The sequence below is a fragment of the Eleutherodactylus coqui genome, chromosome 13 (genome assembly GCF_035609145.1).
Source record: "Eleutherodactylus coqui strain aEleCoq1 chromosome 13, aEleCoq1.hap1, whole genome shotgun sequence".
Lineage (NCBI taxonomy): Eukaryota > Metazoa > Chordata > Amphibia > Anura > Eleutherodactylidae > Eleutherodactylus > Eleutherodactylus coqui.
The window spans coordinates 104,923,101-104,947,930 of record NC_089849.1 but is presented as its reverse complement, the minus strand read 5'-3'; the positions used below and the strand labels follow the sequence as shown (position 1 = coordinate 104,947,930).

Sequence of the window (24,830 nt, the reverse complement as noted above, 5' to 3'; positions counted from 1 at the left end):
CCAGCAACGACGCAGACTGATGCCGTCATCAGCAGCCGCAGTAATGGCGGCGCCGGGCGGTGAGCTCCGTGTGCGGTTGCTGTTCGACTACCCGCCGCCCGCCCTCCCGCAGAGCCGTCAGCTGTGGTTCATGCTGGACACGGAGCTGTGCCGGGCCGTCACCGATGTGAGCGCAATCATCCGGGAGCGCTTCTTCTACAGCCGCCAGGGGGCGCTTTCCCTCTACCTGGACGGGTGTCTGCTGCCCCCTGGGGAAAGCGTGCGCGTCATTCGGGACAACGAGGTGATCAGGTGAGACTGCTGGGCTCTGTGGTGCCCCCCGCAGCCGCTGCACCGTGTGACTGACCTGTGGCTTCTCTCTCTCCCCCCCAGTGTAAGGTGGGAAGACACCTGTGGACATGGCGGCGGGAAGAGGCGGAGGTTGGAGGAGGGGAGCGGAGATCCCCGTGTCCACAGAGGAGCCTCCGAGGAGAGGGGAGAGGAGACCCCCGAGAAGGAGGAGGTCCACCAACGATGCAAGAAGAGGAAGAAGGTGGCGGTGACCCCAATGGAGGACAGCAAGCGGCCCAAGAAGAAGAATAAGGAAGCGGTGACCCCGGCGGAGGACAGTGGGCGACCCAAGGAGTACGACAATGGGGCGGTGACCCCAACCGAGGTCAGCGGGCGACCCAAGAAGAACAAGGTGGTGGTGACCCCAACCGAGGTCAGTGGGCGGCCCAAGAAGAGCAATGGGGCGGTGACCCCAATAGAGGCCAACAAGTGGCCCAAGAAGAAGAAGCAGCAGGTCATGACCCCAGAAGTGGCCAGCGAGCGGCCCAAGAAGTACAACAATGGGGTGGTGACCCCGACGGAAGTCAGCAGGCGGCCCAAGAAGCACAAGGAGGCGGTGACAGCAGAGGAGGACAGCAGGCGACCCAGCAAGGAGAAGGCTAGGAGCCCGCAGCAAGACTCTGAGCTGGCTGCAGGAGCTTCAGAGAAGAAAGACAGAAGACCTGACGTCTCCAAGAAGCCTCCTCGTGTGGCCCCGTACCAGGCGGAGCCTAGCAGAGCTGTCCAGAAGGAGGCTCCACCCCCGGCCAACTCCTCCGCCGGGCAGGAGACATCTTCCTCCAGCTCTGACGAAGAGGACACCAGGACAGAGAAGCCCGGACCCTTCTTGAAGGCCCAGCAGGAGGAGGAGGACTCAAGCCTGGAAGGCTTCCTCATTAAGAAGCCACTGATGTGCGGCTTCGCTGTAAACCCTCCTGTGTATAATGGCCAGGTGGCCAGAGGGGGCGCTCAGCACAGGCCTCCACTGAAGACTGCAGGGCGTGGCATTGGTAGGGGGTGGGACGTAGAAAATCTTCCATGGAGGGGGCGAGGATTCCGGGGCCGGGGAAAGGCGCAGCTTCAGAATACCTTCTTCTATAACTACAGCCCTGAGACGGTGAAGCAGCAGCATCTGGAGGAGGACGTGAGCCACGTGTCCGTGCTGATCCAGGTGAGGCCGGCAGGTGGTGAGCGCTGGACTCTGTAGACGCTTGTGACCAGGACAACCTACCTCTGCTCTGTAAAGTTGTTACGTAAAGGGTTGTTCCCATTTTGGCCAAACATGGCTGAGATAGGAGCTCTGCTGAATATGAGTTGGCCAGGCTGACGGAAACCGCTAAGCTCTGCCAAATCGCTCTGTTTGCGCAACTCCCAAGTTATGGAAATGGCACAGCGCACTGGGCTCAACTGTTTGTGCAACTCCCGTTGACTTCTATGGGAGTTACGGGCACGGCTTAGCATAGGGCACTCTGCTGTTTTGTTTTTTCCAACTGCCACATTCAGAATGACTGAGGGTGGCAATGGGGGCCAAACCAGGAGACAGTGTTTCCCTGAAAATAAGACCTACCATGATTATTGGCTATTTTCGGAAAGACTTGAAATATAAACCATACCCTGAAAATAAGCCCTACATGAATACATTTACCTAGCAGCCACGTTCACCCCCCCATACCTCCCCCCCTTGCAAGGTTCCGTAGCTCCGCCACACATCCTGCAGTCCTTGACAGAACATCACTTCCTGGTTGCCAGATTCATAAATCCCGCCTCCAGGAAGCGATGCCTCTGATTGGTTCAGGGAACGCTGCTTTCAGCCAATCACAGCTGTCGTCATGTTGGTTCAGCGAGTGCTGCATTGATTAGTTCAGGGAACACTGCTCTCAGCCAATCAGAGCTATTACTTCCTGGTCGCGGTATTTATGAACCCCACGACCAGGAAGTGATGTTCTGTCGGTGGCCGAGGAGTGCAGGACGTGTGACGGAGCTACGGAACTTCGCAGGAGGGACCCGAACCCGGCTGCTAGGTACGTAAGAGCTAATGCCTCTTTTGGGTCAAAAATTAATATAAGCCAGAGTCTTATCTTTGCGGAAACACGGTAGGTGTGGCCCCTTGTGGATATGCCATAATAGTCTAAGATGTGTCCAAAGGTGTCCATGGCCTTTGTCTGGTGGCACATCATCCCCCACTATGTAAGGGTGCTTTCTGCATCATCGCAGCCTGTATATTACCCCCCACTCTGTAAGGGTACCTTCCGCAGCCCCCTGTACTATAACCAGCTAGTGATCTCATCACTTTTATCCTTCCCTTTGTTTCCCAGAATCCTCCAGAGTTACTGAAAAAAGACTACAGCGCTCTCCCGCTCCTCGCCGCTGCACCGCAACCCGGGAACATCATTGCGTTCAAAGTAAGATGTGAATATAATATAAGATTGCCCTAGGAATACTGCGAATTATGTAAACATAACATACCCCCTAAAGTATAAATGCTTTATTGTGGAAAAATGGACAAAGACAACATTAAAAAATAATATAAAACAAAGGGGCAAACGGTGGCGGCGATATAGTCATCAGTCAGTATCCTGTGTGTAATTGTGCATGTACACTAACACAAAGGCCTGGTTGTCGTTCCTCCTGAGGACGCCATCAGGGATGGGAAGGGGCTATAGGTTAGATTTTAATAGGGTTCTGGTGGTGCTGACTTACTAATTCCTACATAGGTTTTTGGAAGTCTGCCATCCAGCCCTATGTTTAAAGGGGTTGTCCCGCGAAAGCAAGTGGGTCTATACACTTCTGTATGGCCATATTAATGCACTTTGTAATGTACATTGTGCATTAATTATGAGCCATACAGAAGTTATTCACTTACCTGTTCCGTTGCTGGCGTCCTCGTCTCCATGGTGCCGTCTAATTTTCAGCGTCTAATCGCCGGATTAGACGCGCTTGCGCAGTCCGGTCTTCTTCTTTTCTGAATGGGGCCGCTCGTGCCTGAGAGTGGCTCCTCGTAGCTCCGCCCCGTCACGTGCCGATTCCAGCCAATCAGGAGGCTGGAATCGGCAATGGACCGCACAGAAGCCCTGCGGTCCACCGAGGGTGAAGATCCCGGTGGCCATCTTCACCAGGTAAGTAAGAAGTCACCGAAGCGCGGGGATTCGGGTAAGTACTGTGCAGTTTTTTTTTTTTAAGTCCCTGCATCGGGTTTGTCTCGCGCCGAACGGGGGGGCCATTGAAAAAAAACAAAAAACGTTTCGGCGCGGGACAACCCCTTTAAGGCTGGCTGTCCACGGGCGAGATGTCATAGCGAGATCCACGGCAATAAATCGCATGTGGAGCTCGCATGACACTATGGAAGAACTATGGAAAGTGCAGCCCAACATCCATACAACATCAATCATAGCAATTCTCTGCTTGTGTGATTAAAATCACGGCATACCAATATATCATTTAGATATGCTCATCGTGGAGACCTTGTAGTGCTCCTCCCTCCTCCCAGCGGTGGCGATATTCCATCCCAGCTGTTGACAGGCGGCCTAAGCGTACAGATAGTATTCAGTTTTCGTTAAATAGATGACATAGTGTTAGAGACGGGGATAGACAATCGCTGGTGTTTTGTAGAAGCAAAGGCATAGTTGTCAGTTCTCCGGGCGTGGTGTAGATCAGCTGCTATGGTATCTCATACACTACATACATTGGGGAGCAGGATCTCTACTCTCTCTGGTGGATCCTCAGAAGAAGCAGCGCATGGAGGACACTATACAGCAGTACTGAGCAGTGTGAGTGGGAATCAAGTGCTCAGATGACAAAACAAACACTTAGGTTGTGCTCACAGCTGGCTTGGTGCAGATCTATAGCAGACCTCACCCTTCCAGTTGTATTCGGCTTGAATCTGAGTTCAGATCTCCACTACAATCGCAGAAAATCCGCTACATGTGAACGCTCTTGGTGTGCTACACACTTAGTGGAATTGGTGCAGATAATAAAACCCACAGCAAAATCTGCACCATTGACTTTGACGTGGCTTTTATTGTAATTTTGGTGCGGTTTTTCCACCGTGGAAAATCTGCGCCATTTCCATTGCGTGTAAACGTACCCTCAGTCCGGTTTCGCACGCTATGTACTAGCTGCAGAATTTTGCAGCACAAAAATTCCAGAACTGTGTACAGTACGATGGTGGGTGGGGGGTGGGGGGTGGGGGTAGGAACTATCCCGGTTCACTAGCGTTGGAAAAATACAGCTGCGGATTAATTTATTTCAATGCAAGGAGTGGGATTCGCTGCTTAATCCGCAAAACAATCGTGTAAATTACATTGTGGATTCTGGCGCATTCCGTTCCGTCTTCCCATGGCCTCTCCTCGTACAGGTTTAGGCTGCGCTCACACGAGTGTCATTTAATTGCGTATTATGCAGTGAATTGAGTCAGTGAAAGTGCATTGATCCCTTCACACTTATGTATATCCATTGCGTAGAATGTGTACGTAAATAAGAACACCGACTGTTGTATTTTACCACGTATTACGCACAATTGTTATCTATGGATGCAATTATTATGCGTATATATAGTGTCTTTTTACGCATGTTGCTAGAAAAAAACCACAACCAGTAAGCCAGTGTGCATATCGGCGTGCGTGTCACGCTATAATGCGCAGGCGTAAGCTATCACAAACGCGGTGATGCGCTGCTCTACACACTGATAAAATACTGTGTTTTACCATACGGTCATGTGGGTGCAGGTGAATGCCGGAGGAAAGGAGGCTGACATGTAGCGCAAGAGGCATTTAAATTAAACTTCGTGATATATTTCCTTACTTTGTGCTTGTACAATTGATTTCTGGGGGGAAAAAAATCCTTTTTTTTTTTTTAAATGGGAGTTGTGTCTAATAAATTATAATAGCCGATAAGGAATATAATATAGGAACCTCCTTCATTCTAATCAACCAATGGATATGTTGTTCCAGCTGCTGGAGCTGACGGAGAATTACACACCAGAGGTCTCCGACTACAAGGTAAGAAGGACTTTCCCATCTCTTGCCCCTGTGGGATGAGGCAGCACCACCAGGCTATGGAGCCTTCTACTAGAATACTACGTAGTGTCTGCTCTACAGTAGAGGGTTCGTCCCCCCAGTGTGTGTGATAACATGTATGTAATGTCTCCACACAGGAAGGCCGAGTCCTCGCCTACGACCCCCTGAGTCAGCAGCTTGAGGTGGAGGTCCTGTCACAGCAGAGGAGTAAGTGCAGAGTTCTGTCCTTGTCGCAGAGTCGTCTTTGTCCTTAAACATTCTATGTGGCCATTTCTTTGTCCCTCTCTTGCCCAGGGAAGCTGTGTAGGGACAGTAGTGGCAAGCGAGTTGTGGCCCAGCATTCGCACAAACCGCTATGAATTGGGAAGGGCCTCTGATTGTATATTCTGTCCCACCCTTCTCCCAGTCCCTGGCATAGGGGGTTCTCGGTGGTCACTATCTATCTCTTAGTGCTGGGTTCTAACTGGATTTTCTCTCCACAGAGAAGGAACCTGGTAAGTTTGACCTGGTCTACGAGGGAGAAGACGGGGTGGACATCGTGGAGTATGCAGTGCCCCAGGAGTGTAAGGTGCGGAGGACCGGAGTGATCAGTCACTCTTTCAGTATGATAGGTGGGGGGTGGTAGCCATTTGTTGATTGAGTACAAAAAAGTGTTCAGCTACAAAACTTTTTTTCTACTTTACAAATTTGAAAATTCACATTATTGCGTGGGAACGTATAGCTGTAGGTTTAACCTCCATGCAGTACAAGTATGCTTAAAGGGGTGTATTCAGCTGAACATGTTCTGGACTGACTTTGGTTCTGCTTCTACCCCCTGGATAGGTCATCAGTAGTTGATGACAGGGACCCGCCGCTTAGAGAAGAAGTAAATAGTGACAGCATGCAAGGAGGTTTCATAAAAATGGAAAAACTTTATTACTCAATCAAAAGAAAGACGTTCAGCAGCACTCAATGCAAGCCCCAGCAGGGGAAGGTGAGCCAATGCGCTTGCCACTTGGGATCCCCGTCCATCAGATGATTGTCTGGCCCGCTGACAGTGCAGAAGGCCGAATATTGTCATATATGGTCAGGGCAGCAAGTGCGAGCGCCAGCTTCCCTACCATTAATTTAAATGGGAGCTTCGTGCTTCTGTTACAATTCCTCCTTTATTTTATGGGCCACAGGATTAAAAACTCTGAAAACCCTTTTAAAATTGCATACATTTATATACCTTTTTAATGTACTTTTAGTATATACACTAAACTGGTATTAGAACAGCTCCTTCTAACCAAATACTGGATATAGACCGGTGCTGCTGTCTCATCGTATGTTATAGTGGGGTGCATTATGCTGCCTTCTGTCATATCCATATAAATGGATTAAAGTACATCTGTGCTTAAAAAAAATATTATAAAAATAATCACTGACGGTAAATCAGTTGCCCAGAATTATTTGTCAAGACGCACAACTGAACCATTGTTTACCAAGAATTTAGAGCCCCAACAGACAAGAGCTGATAATAAAGCTGGTGATTGTAGTTCCTTACCTATTAATTGCTTCTGTTTGTCCAATAGCGTAACTCTTCATTGTACTCCCACGATGTCATCAGTACAAGTAATGGTCCTTAAGTTCTGAGATCACTTTCCCTGTATAGATTCAGTCCTGGCCAGCAGCTCCTCTCACAAGTGAAAGATTACTACACTTAAGCCTGGTTTAGACACAATGATTATTGTTCAAATGATATCTTTTGAGTGATAATTATTGTGTCCTTTAAGCACAAGGTGATCACTTTGCGCTCCCAGCGGGGGATGCAGAAGACAAGTGGGGCCGCTTGTCTTCTGCATCCAGCTGTTCTCTGCTCGGAGTGCCCGGCTGTTATACAGCTGAGCACTCTTAGCAGGGTATGCAGAACACAGCTGGACTGCTGTGTTCTTCATACCCTGCCTGTGTTCAGGGAGCGGAATACAGCTGAAACAATAGTATCAACTGTATCCCGCTGTGAATACAGCAACTTGCAATGCTTCGGTCGCTCCTGCAGTGTAATGTAATGCCATAGTATTACATCATACTGCTATCAGGCTGGCATACTATGGCATCCATGGGGATGGCGTGATAGGCATTCTGCCACGACAGCACTGTGGCCTTTCAGAAGGCCTCCGGCTGCCATGACACCTGCACAGCTCCCTGCGATCTCACTGCGGGGTGCTGTACGGATCCCTCGAACATCTGCGGATTTAAATGCCGCTGTCAGAATTGATAGCATTTATAGGAGTTTACAGCTTGGATGAGCTGCGTGGCTTATCGGAGCTGTTGCGCTGGGTGTCTGCAGCTGCAGGATGAAAAAACCTGAAAAGCTGGTCACTAAGGAGTTGAACATTGCTTAACCACGTGAATGCTAAAGCTAATTAACCCTTCAGCCAAGTGAATGGTAACAACCAATTGACTCTACTAAACAGTCTCCAGAGTCTTGGTTGAGTTGTGTGTCTTTTTGATAAACTATTGTTGGCAGTGACATAGAGGAGAGTGCAAGCACTTGATCTATCAGTCTTGTCTTACAGGGCCACATGTGCATGTTGTAGTACTGAGCAGCAGGGGGGGTGCAGCACTGATGTATTATAAGATCACATGCTGATTATAATACTTTCCATAGATCACACAGGCCTGGAGCTCGCTCATTGAACCAAGATTGGTGACCGAACATGGACCCCAGCAGCAGTTGGCAGCAGTGCCGCAGGGAGACTGAACTTTGGCGGCAGCGGTAGACATGTTTATGGACTTCTCCCAATGGGAGATCTTTGTATCATCCTCAATGCTCCTGGGGAATTATGGATTTTATAAGATGGAATATAATAAATTACTTTGTTATGTGCGGAGGTCATTTTTGCTGTCTCAGGGGTCACTGGGGGGGGGGGGGGGAGGCTTGTAACTGCTGCCATGATGGGAAGTAATCCTACAACTACAAACTAAGAGGAAAGGTCATTAAGCATATGAGCTGGTGTTGCCCATAGAACCCAATGTCTGGTGCTAGGCCTGCAACCCAAGGCTCTCTCTGCAAGGATATATATGTATATCCTGCAGCAAGAAGCAGTTTGGGACTCCATATGTTGTGTGGATTATACACCGATTAGCCATAAAATCATGACCGCCAATGAGTGAAGAGAATACAACGGATTAGCTAGTGCCTATGGCACCTGTGAAGGTGTGATATATAGTGGGCAAGAAGAGAACTGCCAGTTTACTTGTTAGGAGCAGGAAAAATGAGTGTGAGGATCTAAGTGACTTTGACAAGAGTCAAATGAGGACCGCTGCTCTGAACATCATGAGGTCTGGTGCGATGTTCCTAGTATGAAGTATCTTCCAAAGGATTACTACAGGCTTGTAGGGTCATGAGCAACCAATGTGTGTGAGGAGTGAAGGTTAGGCCAGCTAGTCCAGTCTCACAGAGGAGTTAGTGTAGGACAAACTGATGAAAAAGGTACTGGCTTCGATAAAGATGTCAGAACACACTGTGGTGCGTATACAGCCATGTAGCGGCAGACCGGTCAGAGTACCTATGCAGCCTGCTGTCCACTATCGAAAGCAGCTACAGGGGGCAGTAGAGCATCTGAAACATGGAGCGATCGAAGAAAGTGACCTGGTCTGATGAATCCCATCTTGTACATCATGTAGCGCATGCGTGTCACATACCTGTGGAAGAGACGGCACCAGAATGGGAGAAGACAGGCCGGCAGAGGTAGTGTGATGGTCCGGGAGACCTCGAGTGCTGGTATTGCTGGATATTACTTTGACACTAACCACCTACATGAACATTGCAGTACACTCCTTCATGGCAATGCTATTCTCTAATGGTTGCTGTTGCACTGCAAAATGTAGTCATAAGGTTTGAGATACATTACAGATCTTAAGATTCCCCATATTTAAATCTGATTGTGTCTGTGGGATGTGCTGGGAAAATCAAGTCGCATCCATGGAGGCTTGACCTTACAAGCCTTACAGCGTCTGCTTGGCTGCCTTCTGTGGTGTCCTGGTCTTGAGGGACAGAGCTGGGTTGACAACATGAGGAGGGACTGCACTATATTAGGTAGGTCATGTTAAAGGGGTTTCTGGGACTTATCTAATGATGAACCATTCCCAGGTAGTTGATCAGTGAGGGTTTGCCGCTTGGGACCCCCAGTGATCAGCTGTCTCTTTTCTCCTATAATACTTTGTCAACAACACATTGCTGCAAAATCTTGATCCACCGCTGATGTGTGCATGTACAGACCAGCTCTCCCTCTTGTGGGCAGCATAGCTAGGCTCCTCTGCGCATGCAAGACTTTGGAGTGATGCATTGATAACATATCGTAGGAGAAGAGAGGTGAATTTATGGGAAAAAGCTGCAGACTAGAGAGCCCACTGGGCCGCTCTATGTAGTTCACATGCATCGCGGGAACTTTAAACAGCGATTTCGCAGGCATGTATTTATAAAGAGCCATGACAATAAAGTTTTGTTAAGAGTTGTAGGTAATAATTCTAGCGCTGTGCTGGGGTTATAATGGGGAAAATCTACAGGCTCCCATTACACCTACTAATATGCTTTAACATGGGACGATTGCCGGGCGCTTACCAATGATTATCGCCCTTGTTCTTTCACATACGAACGATAACCCTATGCAACACAATTTCTATAATGGATGAGCAGATAGGCGGCCTACAGTAACTTTAGTGCGCTGAATTCAAATATGGTATCTGTTTTCTTCTGCCACGTAAGGTTTGCCAAATATGGGGAATAATGTAATCCAAGTGCCATTGTATTGTATTTTTTGGAAATCTGCCGATACAATTAATCCAGCTGGAAGGGAGGAGAGAGGCAGAGAGCCAGGGAGGGGGAGGGGGGGGGGACGACTGCTCAGATAATGACATGGAGATATATTGGGGGGAGGTCAGCTGGTTGAGGGCAGAAAGACAAGGAGGTCAGTTTTTGAGAGGTTAAGTTTTAGGACTAGAGAGGACACAGTGTTAGAGACAGCAGACAGACAGTCGGCATTCTGCAGGAATGGCGCTGTGATGTTGAGGGAAGAGGTGTATAACTGGGTGTTGTCAGCATAGAGGTGGTATTGTAGTCCAAATCTGCGGATAGTTTGTCCGATTGGGACTCTGTAGATAGAAAAGAGAAGGAGGCCAAGGACCGATCCTGGGGGGACCTCAACAGCAAGGGGGAGCAGAGAGGAGATAGAGCCAGCAAAGAAGAAACTGAAAAATCAGAGGTCATGGTTGATAGTGTCAAATGCAGCGAAGACGCCAAGGAAGATTAGTAGGGAGTAGTTACCCACCCATTTGGCCGTCATCAGGTCGTTTGATACTTATTTGTGAGGGTAGTTTCACTCGATTGTAGGGGGCAGAAGCTGGACTGCAGGGGGTCGAGGAGAGAGTAATCAGAGAGAAAGAATGTAAGTGGGAAATAAACCAGGCGTTCAAGTAGTTTGGAGATGAAGAGGAGGTTGTAGATGGCAGTAGTTGGCAGGGTCGGTCAGGTCAAGGTTTGGTTTCTTTAGCAGAGGGGATATGATCAAGTGTTTGAGGGGGGGGGGGGGAAGATGGTGGTGAGGTGTGTAATGACTGCTGGAGACAGGGACCGGATGAGGTGAGAGGGCCGTTGGCGCAGGTGGTGGGGCAAGCAGTGGAGAGCAGTCTGGAGACTTCTTCCTATGTCGTTGGTTCCACTATAGTGAGTGATGGATGCAGCGCTGAAGAGACCAGGATCAGGGCGAGCCGTGTAATGTTCAGAGATTTCTTTGCAGATGTTTTAGATTTTTTTTTCTTTGAAGTTGGCAGCTCGCTCTGTAGCACTGAAATCCATCATGGGGGCCTGTTTTGGGGGGCTGAGGAGGGAGTAGAAGATGTCAAAGAGTCGTTTGGGGTTGTGGGATAGTGAGGAGTCTAGGGAGGTGAAATAAACTTGTTTGGCGTGGTGGAGGCCGAGGTTGTAAGTTTTGAGCTTAAATTTGAAATGGGTGAAATCTGCAGGCTGTGTGGATTTGTGCCACAGACGTTCAGCACACCTAGAGCATCACCGGATCAGGATCTCTCTATTGAGGAAGTTCTAGAATGCATCGGGGAGCTAAAAGTAGGCAAAAGCCCAGGCCCAGACAGGTTCTCGGCACGATTTTATAAACTTTTTAAAGAAGAGCTATCTCCACTCTTAACGCAATCCTTCAATGAAGTGTCCCGAGGAAGTCCCTTCCCACCCCAGGCTCTTCAAGCCCACATTGCAGTGATCCCAAAAGCAGGAAAAGACCCCTCCTACTGTGCAAACTTTAGACCGATCTCCCTGATCAATATAGATGTCAAAATGTTTGCCAAACTCTTGGCAAACAGACTCAGCAAGCTCATCCCCGGTTTAATCCACAAAGAACAGGTGGGCTTTGTCCCTGGAAGAGAAGCCAGGGACAACACCATCAAGTCCATCTTTTTGATAAGCAGATCTAGAGCAAAGGGTGATCCGCTTTGCCTGCTCGCTGTAGACGCAGAGAAGGCGTTCGACAGGGTCAGGTGGAGGTTCATCGAAGGGTCACTCCAGCACCTGGGGCTGAGACGCAGGATGAGGGAGTGGATTATGGCATTGTACAGCTGCCCCTGGGCTAAAATTAGAGTAAATGGGGCCCTCTCGGACACCATAAGGATCTGCAATGGTACGCGCCAGGGCTGCCCGTTATCACCCATACTCTACATCCTATCAATGGAGTCTCTAGCTAATGCCATTAGGGAAAACGCCTCAGTTAGAGGCAAAACAGTTGGCCCCTCTGAACACAAAATGGCGCTGTTTGCAGATGACCTCCTCCTGTTCCTGTCGAACCCCAGAATAGGACTGCCAGTGGTGATGAGGGAGTTCACTAGATATGGGCGGGTGAGCAATTTCAAGGTCAACCTACAGAAATCCAAAGTTCTAAATGTAACTCTCCCCCAGAACGAAGCGCAGGAACTTTAAGAAGAGTTCCCATTTAAGTGGAGATCTGCATCCATCAAATATCTGGGGGTCCATCTACCCACAGACCCCGCCCAGATCTTTGAACTCAACTTCCGGCCCTTCCTATCTAATCTTAGGACAGACCTAGAAAAATGGAGCCCTCTCTGTTATGGACGGGTAGAGTCAACACAGTAAAAATGGACTCTTTGCCAAAATTCCTGTATCTGTGCCAGACTCTACCCGTCCTTCTTAACCGGCAATATCTGAATAGCATCCGATCCCTGATCATCAACTTTGTGTGGAAGGGCCGAAGACCTCGTCTTAGTTTCGCGCTCCTCACGCGCCCTAAGGAGGAGGGAGGATTGGGTCTCCCGGATTTCGCCGCATATTACAGGGCGAGCCTGGCCAACGTCGTGCTGACACTTCTCCAGGGTAGAGGCTCCAAGTTATGGGTCGAAATGGAACACGAACAGGCCTCAACCACAGTACAGGGGGCCCCCTGGATTCCGAGGCGGTTACAGAAAGAGGTCCGCACCCTCTCGCCTCTACTGGTGGGAATACTTAATAAATGGGGGACATTCGCCCCAAAAGTAGGTCTGATATCGGTCCCAGGTCCATTGACTCTGTTAGTGGCCAATCCTCAGTTCCCGGCTTACAGGGACAGAGGTACTGTCCTTTCCCTACCTAGCGACACAATCCCACATGTAAGAGATGTAGTCACACAAACAGGGGTGAAGCCTTTGAGAGAGTTCTACACGGGCACTAAGCTCCCCTCGGGGGCGTGGCTGAACTATTTTCAGGTGAGGGGTTATGTGGGATCCCTGATGCCCGAAGGATGCTGCACCCTACCACTGACGCGCTTTGAAACCTTATGCATGATGTCATCCCCTGTTGATCACGGGATCTCAATAATTTACAAACTGTTAATAACCCGCGGGAAAGAGGACAGCCGTCCCGACTTCACGGGACAGTGGGAGCGTGAGCTGGGGGTGGAGTGTACATGTCTTGAATGGAAGAAGGCCTTTAGCATGTGTCATAAGAGCACCAGGTTTGGTAGAATTCAGGAGCAGAATTTCAAAATCTTATCGCGCTGGTATAGGACACCGTCGAGACTGCATCAGATGGACGCCCAGAGCTCTCCAGTATGCTGGAGATGTCTGGTCAGTCCGGGGACAATGACTCACATATGGTGGGACTGCCCCCCAGTCAGAGAGCTGTGGAAAAACGTAGAACTTCTGTACAACAACATGACCAGATCGACGGTGTCCATAACAGCTAAGATGGCCCTCCTGCTCATGTTACCAGGGTCCTTGGCAAAGATCAAGTCAGAACTGCTTTGTCTGGCGATTCTGGCGGTCAGGATGTCTGTCCCTGGCCTGTGGCGCTCCACGACCCCTCCCACAAGAATTCTGTGGACGGAAAAACTCAATATGCTCATGAGATATGAAGTAGAAGGACAACGGGAGGAGGGCGAGAGGACTAACTCTTACAAACTCTGGAGACCATGGGCAGCCATGAGATTTTCAGACACATTTGAGAACTGGCTAAACACGGGCAGTCTTGACCCATAGGAGCATGGAGGCATGGAGATCCGAGAGAGCAGGGTCTTCCCCCCCCCCCATCAATCCTACACTCAGTAGGTTTCTTTTTCCTTTCTATTGGTAATGGAAATTTAACATATTCTGCCACAGTTGGTTTAGCATTGCGCAGAGACGTGATGTAGTTATGTTGCGACCGAAAAATATGGGCGGATCAATGCTGTGAAACACCATACTGTCTTAATTGCAAATGTTTAATAAAAACTGATTGAAACTAGAGCATCACCGGATGAAGGGCGTGAGCCAAGGTTGTCATGGTCTGCGGTGGACAGCTCGTTATTATGGGTTGGGACTATTAGGAGCACGGAGCCTTAAGAATCCTAGAAGATGCAAAATATTATAAGAAATTAAATTGTAATCCTCCAAGTGACGTTACTAATTCCCTCCGTAGTTTGGTTAATCATGGTTTTGTTAAACAATTATTTATCTAGGAAGAAAAGGAATTTTATCTACATTCCAAATCCGGAGTTTCCATATATTTGCTTCCTTCCTAAGGTACACAACAAGGCTCAAACCCCCAGGTCGGCTTACATCATCTGGGGTTGGTTCTGTAACCTCTGGTCTTTCAAAATATATAGACTGACATTTATAGAGATATGGCCCGGGTCCCTGATACAGAACGCGTGCAATACAGAACAGGACATTTTAAGAAAAGTTGTTTTTTGAAAACATGAGTTGTACTTTCTCATATTTTCCAGGGAATGTTTAGATCCGGAAGATGACCCTGACGTAAGAGTCTCTAGTGGTTTCGGAGGAGTTCTAAGTGTTGATACTAAAACCTTTCTGCCACAGCAACATAGTCCAGGGGCCTCCTGGGGTCACTTTATAGTCCAGGGGTTTCCTAGGGCCACTTTATAGTTCAGGGGTCTCCTGGGGCCACTTTAGAGCATTGCAATATGATCATGGTTTGTTCATGCGGCCAATATAAAGCTGGGGAGACACTCAGAGTTATTGTTTGTACTGTATCTATCAGATTCCCCCTCCAAGAATTTCCAAGCTGTTCTCAAAATTGAGTGTCTCTCTCGATATGAAGAATGTCGGATATGTTTCACTTCGTCAGTGTCTACAGTTCGACCGGGCGCTTGTCGCTTGCGTTGATTCTCGAGTCAGCCTTTAGTTTGCTCCGGCGCTGCAGCTGCTCGAGTGGGTGCTTGCCGCTTGCGTTGATTCTGGAGTCGGCCTTTAGTTTGCTCCGGCGCTGCAGCTACTTGGTCGGCGGCTACTGTAAGTGCGGCTGTTGTCCTTCGCTGCTCATAATCTTATATCTAAAGCACAACATCTGTTTGTTTTGTGTCATATAGAAATCCCCAGTTCTGGTCCGATTTAAGTAAAATTTGGCATTTTTTATTGCCAATAGCAACCAATCATGGCTCAGCCTTCATTTGTCATTCTGCTTAGGTAAAATGAAGTGGTTGTTATGTATTATACTGCTGAGGTAAAGTAAAAGCTGAGCTGTGATTGGTTGTTAAATATTATACTGCTGAGGTAAAATAAAAACTGCGCTGTGATTGGTTGCTATATATTATACTGCTGAGGTCAAATAAAAGCTGCTCTGTGATTGGTTGCTATAGGCAACAGCTTTTAATCCTCTTAGTGCTGAGGTAAAATAAAAGCTGCTCTTTGGTTGCTAGGGGCACCAAAAACTGTATTTTGCTGTTTGTTGATTTACTGTTAGCCAGTTTTAATAAATGAGGGCCGGTGTTCATAAATCTGTTCCATGTCTTCCTGTCTGGGATCATTATCCACACGGAAATCCAAGGTGGGATTAGAAAGGACAAGATGGGCCGATGATTGGTGGCTCCACCGGGGTTTGACTGTGACTAGAAAGTTCTGTCTGACTCTTCTGGTGGGAATTACTTTTTGGAAACAACCTGGAATACTAAATCCATTGGTGAAAGCAAATTTGGGGGTTGCTGCATTAGAATTCAAGCAAAGGCAAAAAAATGCAAATAAGGTTGCCAAGACAACAACATTTCTGATTTTGTTTTGGCCAATAACCTTCTCTGTGTCGAGATTACACTGTGCGCCAAATGTCCTGTCAGCCGGTCGTACTGTTTGTGTGCGATGGTAAAACAAACAGACATTAACAAATATATAGAAGATGTAATCCATCCTCCTGCTTATCTCAGAGACATGGGTCGTCTGCTCCAAGGAGTTACTTGGAATCCTATATTTGGCGTTCCCTTGATGTTAAGGCTCTGTATTCAAATATCCCTCACCACATGGGCGGGCCTTCAGGCCGTTAAGCAGTTTTTAGATAAAGACCCTTTAATGCCTCAATAACAAAAAGTGTTTATTTTCGGCTATTAGTTTTATTTTACACAACAATTATTTAGTTTTTTGACAATCAGTCTTATTTACAAGACCACACTCAGTCCCCCCTGCCATGGGGACTGAGTGTGCACCATGTTATGCAAACCTTTTATGGGGGCATTTGTAAAAAGGATTATCAGTCCTCAAATAATTTTTGATAGAAGATTTATCGAAGATATCCTACTAATTCGGGTCGGTGATTTGATGTATTTGAAATTCTTTGTTGAAGATTTGAACAATCAGACATGGGCTTTGAATTCAGTGGGACTTCCGAGATGAAAAGTATTGAAAAGTATTTTTGGATCTAGAACTGTATGTTCTGGATGGTAGGAAGAACAATGTTCTCATCATGCGCCCCTAGACCTCTTCTGATGCTCCTATGATTCTGTTTGCCTTGGCAGCAGCTGCCTGACACTGGTTGCTCCAGTTAAGCTTACAGTTAACTAAAATCCCCAAGTCCTTCTCCATGTCAGTGTCCCCAGTGGTTTCCCATTTAGTGTGTAATGGTGACATGTATTTCCTGCCCATGTGCAGAACCGTACATTTATGAGTGTTACACCTCATTTATCACTTTTCTGCCCCCAACTTATCCAGATGCTTTTGCAACCGCCTTGTGTCCTCTCTGTGTTAACTTCTTCATGTAGTTTTGTGTCATCTGCAAATATTTGATATTTTACTGTGCAATCCTTCTACCAGGTCATTAGTAAATATAGTCAAAAGAATAGGGCCCAATACTGCCCCCTGTGGTAATCCACTAATAACAGTGAACCACAGTATCAAACACTTTGGAAAAAGTCCATTTACACAAGATCCAATGACTCTTCCTGGTCCAGTCTAGAACTTACCTACTCATAGAAGCTGATCAGGCTGGTTTGACAAGAGCGGGCTCTCATAAACCCATGCTGATATGGAGTTAGGCCAAACGTACACAGACAAAAATTCGGCAGCAGGAATTCATACGGAATTTTTGTCGTTGAACACTGCCATAGGATTGCATTGGTTTACGCAAACCAATTCAGACAGCTGCGATTTTGAGCACGGAAAACTCGCACGATGATAAAAACGCTGCATGTCCTATTTCAGTGCAAGCCTCGCACGGCCGTCTTATACAGCCATTTTCCTTGAGGTACTCTACGATAGCATCTATTAGAAATCTTTAAAACATTTTACCCACAATAGAAATAAGACTTGCCGGCCTGTAACTTCCAAGTTCACTTTTTGACCCATTTTTGAATATCTGCCCCACATTCGCTATGCGCCAATTCAATAGAACAGACCCCATCACTATACATAGTATATTAGGCTGAATGAAGACAATGTCCATCTAGTTCAGCCTGTTTAACCCCCACCCCCCTTGTTGGTCCAGGGGCAAAAGAAACAACAAGCCAATTTAGCTCATTTGGAGGAAGCAAATTCCTCTCCGACTCCATATGGCAGTCAGGATAAACCCACGATCAACGTTAGAGTTTCTACCTAACTCCAAGACCCAGATCAACAAACTCGCTGGTCACCTAATGTCTATATCCTGTAATATAGTGCTCTGAAAACATGTCTAGTCCTTCTTAAACTCCTCTATGGATTTGGCAATCCCCACTTCCTCAGGCAGAGAGTTCCATAGTCTCACTGCTCTTACAGTAAAGAACCCCCTTCTGTGTTGATTATGAAACCTTCTAGATGTAGCGGATGCCCGCTAGTTACTGTCGCAGTCCTGGGTATAAACAGATCATGAGAAAGATCCTTGTATTGTCCCCTCATGTATTTATACATAGTTATTTATTACCACCCTCTGCGTTCTATATCCGAGCCAGTTCTTTATCCAGATACACACGTCATCGCCCAGACCGAGCTGTCTCATTTTATATATCAACCTATTATACGGTACAGTGTCAAATGCTTCAGAGAACTACAGATATACGAGATCAATAGACTCTCTAAGGTGCAGCCTAGAACTTACTTCATCGTAGAAGCTGATCAGATTTGTCTGACATGATCGACCCCTCATGAACCCATGCTGGTGAGGAGTTATTCCATTGTTCTCCTTGAGGTATTCCAGGATGGCGTCTCTCAGAAACCCCTTGAATATTTTTCCAATTATTGAAGTGAGACTTACCGGCCTGTAGTTACCAGGCTCACCTTTAGACCCCTTTTTGTATATTGGAACCATATTCGCAATGCGCCAATCCAATGGTACAACCCCGGTCTCTATAGTGTCTATAAATATAAGAAATTGTGGTCTATTTATCATGTCACTTAGTTCCCTTGGAACCCTTGGGTGTATTCCATCTGGGCTGGGCGATTTATCAATTTTAATCGACTCTGCACTTCCTCCCGTGTTAGGCATGCAATATTTTTTTTTTTTTAAAGGAACTTTATTTAGCCAGAATGAAATGGACAAATAAACAGGAACAGTGGGCACAGAAAGTGCACATCATAATGGCACCACATAGTAGATGAAAGCAGAAAGAGCGTAATTATTTGCGTATAACATTTGGCTACATACTTTTTATTTTAACTTAATTAATTAATTATTGATAATGAGAAGAACCACAGAAAATGGCTCCTAAACCTTAAAGGGGTTGTCTCGCGGCAAACCCCAAAATTTTACATTACCCCATTCCCCCTGTCACCCCCCTGGCATAAAATAGCAAATTAAAGCGGTTTTTAAACCGCTTGCTACTCACCGATCCGATGAAATAAGGACTTTAAAAAATCTTCTCCCAAAGATGGCCGCCGGTCCTTTCCCAGGGATGCACTGCGGTTTTCTCCCATGGTGCACAGCAGGTCTTCTTCCATGGTGCACCATGGGCTCTGTGCGTTCCATTGCCAATTCCAGCCACCTGATTGGCTGGAATCGGCACACGGGACGGGGCGGAGCTACGATGACGACGCAGTGACCAGCTCTCCGGCACGAGCGGCCCCATTCACCAGGCAGAAGACCGCACAGCGCAAGCGCGTCTAAAAAAGCAAGAAGACATCAGAATTAGACGGATCCATGGCGACGGGGACGCTAGCAACGGAGCAGGTAAGTGAATAACTTCTGTATGGCTCATATTTAATGCACGATGTATATTACAAAGTGCATTAATATGGCCATACAGAAGTGTATAACCCCACTTGCTGCCGCGAGACAACCCCTTTAAGTCTGAAAATAACAACCAAAAATTTGAAGAACTATAGCAACCCCCACCCCCAAACAACACAGTGCAAGTTTTAACAAAAAAAGGATAGAAAACAGAGTTTAGCTCTTCACTCCATCCCCTCACAACACTCAGGCAGATCCCTCTCCCATCGTTGCAGGGCAGCTCACTCACGCACCCCAGTTCTTATCAAACTTCTCCGGGCTTCCCCTGGCCATGGACATCAACTTATACATAGGAATCACAGAATTTACCACCTGGATCCATGCCCTCCTGGTCTGCCCCTCCGGGTGCCTCCAGTTCACCTTTTTAGCGTAAAAAAGCAGCGAATTATGTAAGGTATGGGTTGCCCCAGCCACAGAAAGGTTTACAACAAGCCCGAAGAGAGGCACCCCAGGCTGCAGGATCCACAGGGCCCCCAGGTGAGACTCCATGAATATGAGAACGTCCCTCCAATAATCTCGCAGGACACTGCAGTCCCAGAACATATGCAGAACGGTCGCATCCGCCATCAAGCATCGTGGGCATGTCGCTGAGGGAAGCAAACCGATAAAGTGCAGTCTGAAGGGAGTGTAATATATCCAATGCAAGAACTTGACCTGAATAAGTCTGTCAGTAGCGCTAATCAGAGGGGGGACAGAACCCGCCAGTATGTCCCCACCCTCCCCCGACAACAGATTCGGTATATTATTGACCCACTTTCGAGTGACCCTCTCCTTTATCAGGGCCAGATGCTGTATTAGGTGGGCGTCGAAACTAGACAGCGGCTTCACGAGGTTACACATCTGTGCCAGGCCCTCCAACCAAGACAGGAACAGTGGTATGGACAGACCCGGAAACTGAGCCCCGATCACGTGTTAGCTGGTAGTATCTAAAGTACGAATGTCCAGGCAAGTTATGGCTTAAGACATGCAATATTTAACGGGGGTTTCATTAACTATTGCATACCTAACACAGGAGGAAGTGCAGAGCCGGTTAAAGAGGATTAAAATCGATAAATCACCAGGCCAAAGTGGAATGCACCCAACGGTTCTTAAATATAAGAAACAAGGGTCTATGTATCACATTACTTAAGGCCTCATGTCCGCGGGCACGCATGGTTTCCAAGTGTGGAATCCCACAGCGGTTTTCACCTGTGCCCACAGCCAGAAGGCCCAAAATGACATTTTACTCACCTGTCCGGACACTGCGGTGTTTCCTCTGTCGCGGCCGGATCTTCTTCCTTCTGCCCGGCAGTTGCGCTATGCTTTTTCTTTCTTTTTATCTCCTGCTCTTCCGTGGATCCGTGGCACAGCCACAGTAACAGCTGTGGCTGTGCCGCGGATCTGATGGCTTCCATTGTCCGCACGGGAAAATCACATCCGCATGCTTTAAATTGCCCTGCGGATACTAATGCATCCCTATGGGCTTCTAGATCTGCGGATCCTCTGTACGGGAGACAAACGTGGATTTTATAATTAAAATCCGCCCGTGGATATTGGTTATGATTCCCTTAAAGCCCAGGGGTGTATGCCATTGAGATTCGGTGATTTGTCTATTTTAGGGCTCTTATCCACTTGCGTTTTTTTAACGCGATTGTCAACGGGACTTTCTAATGTTAAAAACACATTGCAAGTTTATGCTTTGCGATTTTTGTGCGTTGCGTTTTTAACATTAAAGTACCATTGACAATTGTATTACAAAAACGCTTAGTTAAAAAAGCACAAGTGTGTGGGAGCCCCTAATCTTTTTAAGCCCGCTCTGCACTTCTTCATTTGTTTCCTCCTACATTATTTATTAAAGGGCCAACACTCTCAGTATTAATCTATTTACTATTTATATACCCTGTTTCCCTGAAAATAAGACATAGCATGATTTTCCAGAATTTTGGGGGATGCAAAATGATTTTTCAGGCTTTTTGAGGATGCTTGAAATATAAGCCCTACTCCAAAATTAAGCCCTGCTAACAGTTAATTAAAAAAGTCAATTTAAATAGTGTCCAGGCAGCTATACATGTAAAAAAGTTAAACCTTTTTGAACAAAAATTAATATAAGACACTGTGTTATTTCCGGGGAAACACGGTAGTTGAAGAACAGTTTAGGGTTAGTTTTACTCTCTTTGGCAATGAGTCTCTCTATCTCCATCTTTGCTGCTTTTATATATATTTTTTTTCCTTACCATGTCATGCTTTACAGGGCAGGTTTTTTAAATGAGTCAACAATGCAAGTAAAAAACCTGGATGATTTCAGATGACAGCTCAGTGCTCTGCACATTTCAGCACTAGAGCTGTCCATGTAAATCTTCCGGGGTTTAACTGCATGGTCAGTGCAGCAAGCCCCAGAGATTTTCTGGGCGTGGCACTAAAAGAGTTAAACGCTTTCTTTTTACTGTCTATTTCCACCTTAATATCCTTACTGAGCCATATTGATTTTCTCTTATTGCAAAGTCTTTTTTCCCGTAAGGTATGAGCCTCTCACAGTAAGTAATGAGGATGTTTTTAAATGTTTGCCATTTATCGCAAAACATAAAAAACTGGACAAACGTGGTGTCGCTGGAATCGTGCTGACCCAGAGAATGTTATCACATTATTTATTTTGCACGTTGAATGTCGTAACAATAGAATGTTTTTTCCCCCAATCCCCCTAAAAAATGTAATAAAAGTTATACAATACATTATATGTGCACAAAAATGATGCCGTTGTCAACTTGTCCTGCAAAAAACAGGATGGAAAAATTAAAACTTTATGGCTCCTGGAATGTGGTGATGAAAAGAATTTGCTGGGTTGTATTCACATTCTGCTGATCGATAGACGTCTGTCTGCAACCAATGGGATCTATTTTCGTGCAATTTTTGTGTGTCTCGCAAAGCACAAAGCTCGCCTCAGACTATCAGCTATCTAAATACGGCCTTCCTCAGCTTTCTCCGTCCCTGACCTTGGCTACATTTATTAGACTACTCTCTCTGCCAGCTGCTTAGCCCAACTCGGAATGTTTGTTTTCCACCCGTTTTACCATTCCTGACCACTGAGCTGAAGTTCATGCCGCCTGCCCTGGCCGTAACCGTTTCCAATCCAATTTCCCTGCCACCCGCACAATTCCCAGCTCTCGTTAATTTTGGGTGGGAAAACACATCGTATGTTCCTTAGAACTACTCAACAGAAACACATAAAAATGAACCACAGTGATAATTTTATTAGCAATTTTTGGAAAATTAACACTTTCCAATCTAGTGTCGGCCCTCGTACGACATTAAGATTTCCCTGCATAGTTCCGATGTTGGATGAAGGCCGACATGTTTCTAATAGTATGCAGGACAGAGCTCTGATGTCGGAGTCTGTTCTACATATGTATAGCCGACACGTTTCTAATAGTACCCAGGACAGGGATAGACTTAGTGTTGGACGAGGGCCAACATTAGATTGGAAAGGTTTAAGTCTCCTGGATTCATTTCTGTCCACATGATCCATTACTGCATAACCTTTGTTCACACAGTTACTGCATCGCCTTCTGCACACTCCCTGTGTAAACAAACTGTAAGGCTGCTTCTACACTACAACGTTTCTCCCCTGCAAGACGCATGCGGATAAAAGCTAATTAATCCAGGTGCCGGCCACAAGCAGCATTTAGGAGGGTGGGTACTGCTTAGTTTTTAAACCATTCCCTGTCCATGAGCCTTAGGTTTGTTAAGTAACTCTGATGCAGCACCAATAAAAGTTACTAGTTATTACTACTAACCAGTGTTTCTGGTGGCGCCACTTACTAATGTAATATATAATGAAAAGGATTGGCTGGTCAAAAAAGGTCCATGCAGATAGTAAGATATTGCCATTATTTGCAATTTTGCTGAACGGTGCAAACACCTATGACTAAGAAAACGTTAGTAAATGTACAAAATAGCAATACCGATACTGCATCATTTAAACCTGCGAACATTCCGAAGGGATACAACCAGTGTTTCTGGTGACGCGATGCGCCACTTACTAATATACACTGTAAGGAATTGGAGTTGGCACAAATAATTCTGTGCAAATAGTAAGCTATTGGCATTATTTACAATTTTCCAGAACATTGCAAACTGTGATTTATAGGAATTTCAGCAGCTCGCTGAGGAGACATGTTGGCTCGTTGCTTTTGCATATTAGCTGCATGTAATTTATGAACTTCAGCTGCTCGCTGAGGTGACATCGTGGCTTGTCGCTGTGTCAGGTTAGCTGCATTAGCTTCATGGTGACGTTAAACCCTCTGTGCTGACATGTTTGCACGACAATGATGGTTAGTTACAACACTGGACAACGGTTGACGATTTGATGAAGGCTGGACGGGTGTTGACAGCAGTAGCACTGGATATGACATGATATCACGTTCAGGAGATATGAGGATAGTGGGGAAGGGCTATGCTGCAATGTTGTTGTTGGTCAATATGCACTGCCAGCTATGTATGTGTAAAGGACCTGCGATGACGTCACCATCATGTGATCAGGGGTGGGGCTAAGAGACCATGTGACAGATCACATGACGGGTCCTTTTAGGACACGGATGCTGTCAGGCTCTTTGTTTTATATATGCTTTAGAACCTGCAATGACGTCACCGTCATCTGATCAGGGGAAGGAGCATGTGAAGCACTCACACACACACACTCACTGACAAATGGTCGTTAGCACCAAATAATAGCCAGATACCAGCTCTAAACAGTGATAGTGATTACAGTGCAGTTACCTCCAGTGATCACAAGTGTTTCTTCTGGATTCGTTTTCCTGTTTTTCTCTATCGGGGTTTGATTTGTCTTTGCTCACTTCCCCCATCCTGCCCCTACTCCTAACGCCCTTTTCAGCGCCTCACAATATTTTTGCCACCTTTTTATGCCACACAATGTATTAATGCCCACAGAGAGTAATGATTCCTCCATAGGGCCCACTATAAGAGTAACAGTACCTTCCTCTGTGCCCTGAGACACTAATACGAGGGGTGTTCATTACAGATTTCCCCTGACCCACTTCTATTTATCGCAGGATGCTGAAACTACACATGTGTACTGATAAGAGTCTCTATAGGTTACATGCCAGTTTGCAACTCTGAACTGATAACGGTCCTTCTTTGACAAATATCATACAAATGGGCGGCATCAGTGGTGCAATAGGATCATCCAAATGGATATACTTTATTCCTCATGAATCAATAGCAACGACGTTTCGCCCACGAGTGTGGATCTTTCTCGAGCTGATTAGACATATACCACAAGGGCTCAATATATAAAAATAATTGACAAATCGTGAACACTCACAGAATTGTAAAAACGCCCCCAAACAGCTGCACAAGCTTACCCAAAATAGGCATACGTATATGGAAGGCAGAGGGTGGCACACACATTATAAGCCACAAAAGCACCATATGGACAAAGAAGGATGACCTTCCGATCCCTAGACATTGTTTGGCTATGGGGTATTCTATAACCCAACTTAAGTATAAAGTTATCGATCGCGTGCCAAAAAGCCTTAGAGGTGGAGACAGAGAGAGAGCGCTGAAGAAAAAGGAGTTAAAGTGGATTTGTAATC

The 24,830-nt window shown here is 46.5% G+C and overlaps 1 protein-coding gene across 1 annotated transcript; it reads left to right on the top strand.

The window, feature by feature from the left end:
• The first annotated feature begins 1 nt into the window (after window position 1).
• Window positions 2–8,172, top strand: COIL (coilin). Its single transcript, XM_066587524.1, has 7 exons — window positions 2–291; window positions 373–1,480; window positions 2,625–2,711; window positions 5,259–5,306; window positions 5,462–5,531; window positions 5,807–5,892; window positions 7,954–8,172. Exons 1-7 carry the CDS (start codon window positions 20–22, stop codon window positions 8,044–8,046), a joined length of 1,764 nt encoding a protein of 587 aa, XP_066443621.1. The 5' UTR covers window positions 2–19; the 3' UTR covers window positions 8,047–8,172.
• The last annotated feature ends 16,658 nt before the right edge of the window (window positions 8,173–24,830 follow it).

Bases quoted from the DNA above. Each gene is read 5' to 3' on its own strand.
- COIL (XM_066587524.1), top strand. From the start codon at position 20: ATGCCGTCATCAGCAGCCGCAGTAATGGCGGCGCCGGGCGGTGAGCTC. The intron at 2,712-5,258 runs GTAAGATGTGAA...ATGTTGTTCCAG, and splicing joins GGAACATCATTGCGTTCAAA to CTGCTGGAGCTGACGGAGAA. The intron at 5,307-5,461 runs GTAAGAAGGACT...GTCTCCACACAG, and splicing joins CAGAGGTCTCCGACTACAAG to GAAGGCCGAGTCCTCGCCTA.